Here is a 9,363-nt window from a genome sequence, read left to right on the forward strand (position 1 = left end):
GACGGGAACGGTGATCACCGGCCCTATCCTGCCCGATATGTGTATAGGTATTAATTTTAATTTATATATATATATATATCTATGTATATCATTAACAGAAAAATACTAACATTAAAACTTAAAAGACTTTTATCCAATATACCTCAACACCCCAAATAAGACTTACAAAACAATCTAGTTTATTTTGTCTAATCGTGAGATCGTAATGTTAGTTGTTTGATGTTTGAATTTCTGTTTACTTTTATATAGTAATATAAGACGATGTTTGCAATTGATTTGATTATGTTCGAGACATTTAGACTTTACATCTTTAAAAAAAAATTATAATTTACTTTTAGTTGTGAAAATTAACATATGATATATATTTTTTTTCAGATCGCTTCAGGTTTCGGGTTCTTGTATAACCAACGGTGAACGAGAAACCAACAGGAAAAAAAGATTTTTTACTCTTAACGAGTTCCCCAAAGGGGATCGGGGAAACCGCGGGGACTCGACGGGGATCCAGGCAGGTACAGGGACGGTCTTTGTTATCGATTTCGAGGACAGGGACAACAATACCCGACCCGAACTCGGTCGGTTGCCATTCTTAAATCCTACAAACCAAACAGACCCAAAAAATTTTAAAAACTATATTTTTTTTTATACTTTATTAAAAAAAAATTATAACGGCCACAAGATAATGTGATGGTCAAAGCAAAGTTAAGGTTGGGTTGACTATTGATCATGATTTTGACTAGAATTTTGGCAAGTGATGCCACTTTTGAAGACTGCTATTTCTGGTAGTTTCTTGGAAGTGTCTGCCCCAATTTCTGACCATAATCATCCTAAATTATTCACATACTCCAAATCTTCATGATTGCCCAACCACAAATGGCCAAATGGCATCTCCTTTTTCATTCATATTTTATCTTATTTCATTAAGTTATATATATATATATATATATATATATATATATATATATATATATATCTGATATATATACTGGGTTCTTTTGGTTTGTTTTTAACTGGCTCAAGCTTAACGTCACTATCAAGATTAAGCCATGTCTTATTTTTGCTTTATGAGTCGAGACTGAGATGAAAGATCGACCATCTTTGGCTAGGTTTGGGTTGGAAACTTTATGCTCGACACTTGAAGTTGAATCAAATAAGCAGTTTGGAAGGGGTGGAAGACATCCGGCTTGTGAGAATATGTGGAACCCTGTTAGATTATTCTTCAAAAGAGTCTTTTAGGATGCATTTGGTTCATGGGACTGGACAGGAAATGATAGAACAGAATTCACTGTTTCATATGTGGCGCGACATTGGATAAATTGTTTCATGTTTGACGTGACATGACTAGAACAGGGACAGGTGAGACAGAATAGAATAGAATTCACAACCATCGACCTCCTCTGCTTTTGCCACAATAACCACCTCCTCTTCCACTACCACTAGTAACCACCATATAAAATCATTAAACAATATTCAGGAGCAACTTATCGAGTCCTGGACTCCTAGTCGTGCCAAACACTTGACAGACAACTTGTCATGTTCTATCATGTCTGTGTACCAAACACAATCTCAGAGAGAAAGGAGGTGCCAATGTATATTGGGGAGAGAAAGTGTCCATGTCATGTGAGACTTAGCACGCCTCCTCCCACAGAGGATAGACAGGTAAAGATGTCCTAAAATTAATGTAGACCATGACTCTGACACCCTGTGAAAATATCAGATTAATCTACAGACCCCCCTTCTGTTCCCAAGGCATAGCTCTTTTAAAGAGTAATCTGACGGGTTCCACATATTCTCACATGATATCACAATGTGTAGTGTTCTAAGGACTCGACAATCGTGTAGAATCTATGCTCACTCGACTGTCTTGCAGAGTTAACGATAATAGACTTGTATAAAATGCATAAAAAGTAGTACAATACAAAGATACCAAACATCATTAGAAAGAAATCATTCCATTTGGTGTGTTTATATGACTAAACAAAGAAGGCATACGCAACTTGTTGATCATTTCCCCAAATTTCTTGCTGTCATATGATCAATATACACTTGTATACAGTGCATCAAAAGTACTACCATCTAAACATAAAAACATCATTAAAAGAAGGAAAACATGTTTTTTCTCGCTATCGTTGTGTTCATATGACTAAACTCGCTGTAAAGGGTCAATCCATGCTCGAAGAGCTTACAACAGAAATTTCCCAGCTCGCAGGTTTGAATCTTGAACCGGAGCCGAGTTTTCCCACTACCCGCTAAACCAAAAAAAGTCCTTGTGAACTTATTTTATCTTATATATATATATATTGGTAGTGTTAGGTTCCATGCCCCTTTGCAGGCAGAGTGAAAAATGGCTATCTGCTATCTGATTCTTGATTTCTTGATTTTTTTCTTCGGGTTCTTCACAATATCCAATCATTAGCTGACACCTGGCTGAATCATCGGGAAGAAAGACCAGTCTTTGATGGACCCGTTCTCCTTTCCGAGAATCTTTTCACTCGCCCACCAATCGGATTCAGCTCCATCTGTGCTGTCAAAGTTGAATTCTTTGACGGATCCAAGTGAAGTGATGGATCTATTATTCACGTAAGTGTCGCCATTCCAGCATTCATAACCTTTCGCCACGTCATCGTTTTTACGGCATTCGCGGCCGTACGCCACGTGGGCAGCCCGTCTCCTTTTGACACATCTGACAACTTCTTCCGGGGTGACCTCAAATGAGACTCTATGATCAACCAAATGCTGGTCTGGTCCCACATTGGTCAATAGGAAGCCATCACGAGCCCTTGGACCCACACCATCAGGTGGGGTCAGAGTGCCAGATCCGTAAGGTGAGAGCTTTCCGCTGGCGGGGAAGTGGCAGAAGTGGTAGTTGCCGCCACGAGCGTACTCTCCATCTGGGAACGGGGAGGAGGTGCCCATCGGGCTTCCGGGGTATAGCTGATAAGATTGGAACTCATAGGGTATGACATCATTTTGGTTACTAGATCCCAGAAGCCGAGCATATGGTACCTCCGGCGAGGACGGTGTCGTCAGATGAACGGATTCCGGCGGCGGTGTAAAAGGAGCGGTGGATGGCTCGGTGGTGTAAGTCGAGAATACCGGCGGTGACACCAGCTGTGTTTCGTGGGCGTAAGGCCCGATAGCAAACATGTTAGCCGGACCGCCAGGGGAATACATGCTGGCAGACACGGAGGTGAAGGAGAGGAAGCCGCCAGGTGAATGGGTGGCCGAAGGTGGTTCCGATTGAAGGAAAGATGCCGGGGAAGAGGGTGGGGCAATAAACGGAAGAACTGTGGAAGGCGGTTGTGACATGTGTGAAGTCGTTGGAGCCTCGGTTCCTGAGGAATTAGGCTCGGGAACAAGAACTGCATGCCCAATCCTCTTGCTTGGCTTCTGAGATCGGAAACACCACGAAATGTTCCAACAACTCCCCCATCTTTTTTTCTGTAAAACACCAATTCAACATGTCATTTTAGGTTATTTTACACTGCCATCTATTAACATGACTAGTTTATCAGTTAGCAGCTAGCATATCAACTGTCAGATCACAACTAGTTTTTCTGACAGCTAGCTTTTCAGTTTAGTAGCTAACTTTTAGCTAACAGTTAGCATATCAGCCAACGACAAGCATGTCAACTGGCAGCCAACTACTAATTTTTCAGTTGACAACTAGCTTATAGGCCAACAACAAGCTTTTCAGTTTGGCAACTAAGAGCATCTCCAATAGTTAAAATAAAAACTTCATGAAAAGATTTGAGAACCACTTGACGAAAAGTTTAACTATTAGAGCAATAACTTGAAGAATGACTTAACATCCAAAAGCTCGAGGGACGCCAAGTATTTGAAGATTTATATACGTGTATTAAAAATACATAAAAGAACTTTTAAAAGACTTGATGGTTTTTGTTTAGTGAAAATCTGATACGACAAATAGATCAAGTTGATAGCTAGCTTACGGGCCCAACGGCTAGCTTTTCAGTTTAACGGCTAACTTATCAACCATCAACCTTTCAAGCTACACGTCTTTTTATCGGTTTTAATGTCTGGATTTGCAACAAATTTGAAGTTCAAAACTCGAATAATGGGAGGAAATTTTATGGTTTTAAAACCAATCAATGTGTTCTACTAAACTTATAAGAATCCACCATTAAAGATAACAAGCTTCCACAGAATTGAAATTGGCAATCAACTGTTAATGCCAAGAACTGTTTTCAAAGACGCATTTCATCAAACAGAGGAACTACAATCCACAATTTCAAAAAGATTTCGACAATTTTCTGATCAAACGAACCATTTTTATATCGACAATGATTCAGTCATTTCTCCAAATTGGATCGATCATATTGATCTCCATAAAATACTACAGAATTACACTTAAAAATTAAAAAAAAAAACAGCTTTATAAAACTCATAATTAGAACAAATCACCATATTTTCTTTCACTAATAACCACAATTAACAACCTATACATATACATAATATATATCTATATATATATAGAGAGAGAGAGAGAGAGATCAAACAGGAATCAAGATCTCTAGCTCTGGAGGGGATCAAACAATGAAACCCAGATCTTAAAATCGAAAAAATCAAAAACCCATCATATAATTTCATCAAAACTGAAAATCCATCAAATAAGTCATTCAAAATAACAGAATCAAATCAACAAGATAATAAAAAAGATTCAACTTTTTGCTCACCTGAACTGAAGAAGATTGACCACCTCTATTCTCCGCCGACTGGATCGCCGACGCGGCGGCGTTAATCGTCACCATGGTATCATTCACACCTCTCATCTTCCAAATCAAACAACCCAAATCTCTCTCTAGAGGATCTCTCTCTCTCTCTCTCTCTCTCTCAAAGTATGTAACTATGTATGATGCTCTTGCTCTTTCACTTTTGAGGTCAAACACGGCAAATGACTTGAGATTTTGTTTAATTATTTGTATGTAAAAAGTAAATTATTATCGGAAATACAAGCTAAAAGTCTAAAAGGTGCTTTCATTATATATAGGGGGGGTTGTTCGTAGTGAAATTACCAAGATACCCTTTTGACATGGAGGGGGTGGGGAATTGTTCATAGTGAAATTATCAAAATACCCTTTTGACATGAATGTGGGAATTTAATAGATGCACCTGAATTACACTTGCCTCATTGAATGATCCACCTTATTTACTTGCATTTAAAAAGCTCACACCAAATGGCCATTCTTTCTGCCCTTATTAAACCCTAACTTGCCATTGGCATGAATGTAGGGTTGGCTTCTTGTTGTGGGAGTTATTGTTTGGTTATGAATGTAATGTGTTTCTACGTTCAGATTGATTTCCGTCATACGTTTTGATGTTGGGTTTCTGATCTTTTTCGATCAGACTTTATGCATGAAACTGCTGGAAGCATCGGTTCATCATTGTGTTCATTCTTCTTGGTGCGGAAACGTTCTTTTTTTTTCCTAACGAGATTGTTCAGTGTATTCGTATTAAAGACTTGTGTTGAGGATTCAAGAAAATGTGTTATTATATTGGAATGGTTTTTCGAGAAAGAACTGGTAGTTGGTTTATTATAAGAAAAAGTAACAGGGTTTATTGAAATATTTTTAGAAAATAATACTGCGATATTAACTTGTAACTTTTTTTTCCCAGTTCACGAATCAGTAATGTTAGTTCAAGGGTAATTAAAGTTTTTGTTTTCAAGATTCAATCTTTATCCGTTGTCTCTCTCTTGCTCTAACTTTCTTGTCGTTTTGCTTCATTTATAAGCGTTTTTTGCCAAATGGTTTTGGTTTCATTTTCGAACCAAAAGTCAAACTAAGCAAGCTAATTTGGTGTTTTAACATGTTCTTTTAAAAAAAACTCAAATTTAAAACTAAAAAGTTGGTCCAAACACATGCAGTTGACAAAAAACGAGTCAAATCCCACTAAATTCGGACACGCCCATTTCCCAAAAGGAAGAAAACTTGCACGTTATAACAACTTAAGCTGATTTGTTTCAAAACCCGTACATAAAACCAAATTGTTATATTAAAAAGATACTAGATTAAATCTAATTAGAAAAAACCCAGAACCATAGATACAGGGGCGGAACCAACCTTTAAGCACTATGGGGAAAAACCCTCCAGTCAAAAACCAAAAACCTTTGTTGACTAGCTTAAATTTTCTATTTTCACCATCGTCTTACATGATTTCCTCCCAGTCCCATATGACCATATGCTTCCCTCCTACAAATCCCATCCAACATGTCCCTAACCCATTAATTTCATGGATCCGCTACTGTCTTTAGATATAATTTCTCAAGGCAATTTAGATGAAGTTGACCTACCCTTTTCATTGCCTTTGATAAAAGTTAGGTCTCTTCATTTTTTATATCAATTATTGGGTTTTCTTGGGGGGGGGGATATTATGGAGAAGGGTAGTTTAGTCATTTTGACAAGAACATGACCCTGTTTTGAAGCAAGAATAATAGTGTAAGAAAATAATATAAAATAATAATAATAATAAATAAATAAAAAGATGGTTCTTTGTAAAGTAGGAGTAGGAGTATAATAATGGTGTGCACGTGTGTCCATCCACTTCTTTTATGCCTTTTTCCCCTACTCCTCTCCCCTTCCCCATTCTAGGTATCAAGTGGGTCCCACTCTACAAATATTCTGACGCTTTTACCCCTAAAAGTATCTACCCACAATTGCCTTTTATATCTCATCTTTTAAATTTTAGGTGTTGTTTATTTATCTTTTAATAGTTTTATTAAAAAAAAATATCTAAATTGTTAAGAGATGAAATTTATTTGACAAAAAAAAATTTGTATTTTAATATTTTTAAAACTTTCTGAATGATTTTGTATCTTGGGTCTCTTTTAACCATCCAGCATCCTAATTTCATTCTGAATAATTACCAAACAAGTATATTTTATTTTGTACTATATTATAAGAATTTCTTAATCATTATGCATCAAACTATTCAACAATTATCAAACAACTCATTAAGTGATTTATGTTCCAAAATAAATATTTATAACAAAAAGTTATGTAGTTTAAAAAAAAAGAAAATTTAATCCATAAATTGTTTTTTTATTAAATTTTTTTATTTTAATTAATTAAGTGTTTGAACTATTTTTTTTAATGAAAAGATTATTAAAGATTTTCTTTTTTTAATGATTGAAACCATGAATTTTATTTAAAAAATAAATAAATCATCGAATGTAATTTTTTTCGAATTAAAAAGATGTAAGTAACCAACTTTTTAAAATACGATTATTTATTTATTAGAAAAAATTTCATTGACTTAATCAATCAAAAATGATAAAGTTTAATGGTTTTTTTTTTCATTCAAAAAGAGAGTTTAATGACTTTTCATTCAAAAAATGGTTCAGAGACTTAATCATTTAAAATGAGAAAGTTTAATAGTTTTTTCATTTAAAAAAAATAGTTTAGGGACTAAACCATTCAAAATAGAAAAGTTTAATGGGTTTTTTTGAATTTTTCTTTAAATGTGATTATTATATTTTTTAATTAATAAAATGATAATTATAATTTATTAAAAAATTGAATAAAATAATCATTTTTTCTAACCAAATTCATTTTTTAATTATTTTTTCAATCACGCTCTCATTCTAACTAGAGTTTACGAAAATTTCTTACGCATTTGCGTAAAGTCTATTTTCAGATAAAAATTACATAAATTTGTGTAAAGTAATTTTTTTTATTTTAAATAATCTGAAAATAAATTTTACGCATTTAAATTTTAGGTTAAAAAAAAAGAATTCGATGCCAAAAATGCCTAAAAGGTGAATTTGGTTGTGAAGATTGACTATTTTGGTTAATTTCTCTGATTTGACGGATTTCAGAATTTTAACAGTTTAGATAACATGACCAATTGCGAAAATAAAAAACTAAACACATAATGTCTTGGACGAACTTTTTTTAGTCGGTCTATAAAAGGTGAGTCTACAAACATGAAAGCTGAATATAATCGCTTACAGCCGTATTTTTGGCAGTAAGTGATTATAAAAGACGAACTTCTGTTACACACTTCATTCAAACACGACTCTAACAAACTTCGTAAATTTAGAATGAGCGGCTAACTTGTTTATTCAATTTGACTAAAAAACGTAGTGTAAAAAGATCGGGTTTCTAATAAGCTAAAAAATTTAAGATGCATAAGACATGGGCTTTTTAAACCAGGGTCCGGACCTTCCAAACTCTTTTTCAATAAGCAAATAAAAAATCGGGCCTTCAAGAGCCAAGGTCAGGTTAGGATGGACTTTCGGTGTAGTTTCGCACGTGAGGGGTTATTTCTAGGTTTCGTTCAGGGAAGACAGGTTCGATCAGATTTTTTGGGACCAGACCTTATTATGTACAAGTAGACGTGTAAATGATTTCAACTTTTAACAACTACTCGAGTTTGTGCTTAATAATTATCGAACTTGAGTCATTCTTGAATAGAAAATAGAATTCGTTTAAGTTAACGGGACAAGCCTCGCAACACCAATATTCGACTTGGCTCGTTTGAGAACTCGATTGAATTTTTCGAGTTGAGTTGAGCAATTCGAKCATATACTTATTCGAGTCAAAATATTCTCATATATTCATAAATAATACAGTAGAATATATAAAATTATCAAGTTCAAGCCAATAAACAAAAAACCGATAGCAAGTTCGAGCCCTTACACGAGTATCGAGCTCGAGCTCGATAATTCAAAAAATATTCGAGCTTGAGCTCCAACCTATATACGGCTTGGCTCGTTAGTTCGGTACTAACTGTGGAAAAATATCCAACTTGTTCCCCTTGAAATTTATCAATGGAGTTTAAGCACCAAGGCTATGTTTGGTAAACTAGCTTATGACAGATAACCTAGCTGGTGATTTATAAGCTAGCTGATGATTGATAAACTAACTCGTGAACTAAATACGTTTGGCAAAAACTAGCTGATAAGGTAGTTGAGAAATGTAAAACGACTATAAAGGACATTTTTGAAAAATTAATAAATTTTAACATTTTATAATATATTTAAAACAATTCACTAATATATATAATATGTTAATTAATATAAACCATATAGAAATATATATATATATATATATACATACATATACGTATATATAGGGTTGGGTACACGTGAGACCAACATGTTTTTATGAAACCTGTGAGACCATTTTTTTACACTAAAAACTTCACAGCAAAATGCTGTGAATGTAAAAAAAGGTTGAACCTTCACAGGAAAAACACTCAATATATGTGTATTATATAATACTAAGTTGAATGGATTTATAATCAAATACAAATTTTAAAAAATATCTACAATAATGATTTTAAATAACCATTATATACAATATAAATAAAAAACAAAGTTTATCTTTTTTATATATCTTAGTT

The 9,363-nt window shown here is 34.4% G+C and overlaps 1 protein-coding gene across 1 annotated transcript; it reads right to left on the bottom strand.

Moving 5' to 3' along the window:
• Window positions 1-1,955: 1,955 nt before the first annotated feature.
• LOC112499603 lies at window positions 1,956-4,790 on the bottom strand. The gene is made up of 2 exons (XM_025102912.1): window positions 4,695-4,790; window positions 1,956-3,438 (listed from the first exon to the last, which is right to left on the bottom strand). The coding sequence occupies exons 1-2, from the start codon at window positions 4,788-4,790 to the stop codon at window positions 2,410-2,412; spliced, it is 1,125 nt and encodes a 374-aa protein (XP_024958680.1). The 3' UTR covers window positions 1,956-2,409.
• Between the last annotated feature and the right edge of the window lie 4,573 nt (window positions 4,791-9,363).

The sequence above is a fragment of the Cynara cardunculus genome, assembly GCF_001531365.2.
Source record: "Cynara cardunculus var. scolymus isolate 2C chromosome LG 16, CcrdV1, whole genome shotgun sequence".
Lineage (NCBI taxonomy): Eukaryota > Viridiplantae > Streptophyta > Magnoliopsida > Asterales > Asteraceae > Cynara > Cynara cardunculus.

Excerpts from the sequence above, each read along its gene's own strand:
- LOC112499603 (XM_025102912.1), bottom strand. The coding sequence starts at position 4,790 with ATGAGAGGTGTGAATGATACCATGGTGACGATTAACGCCGCCGCGTCG. Across the intron at positions 3,439-4,694 it reads GTCAATCTTCTTCAGTTCAG|AAAAAAAGATGGGGGAGTTG; the intron begins GTGAGCAAAAAG and ends GGTGTTTTACAG.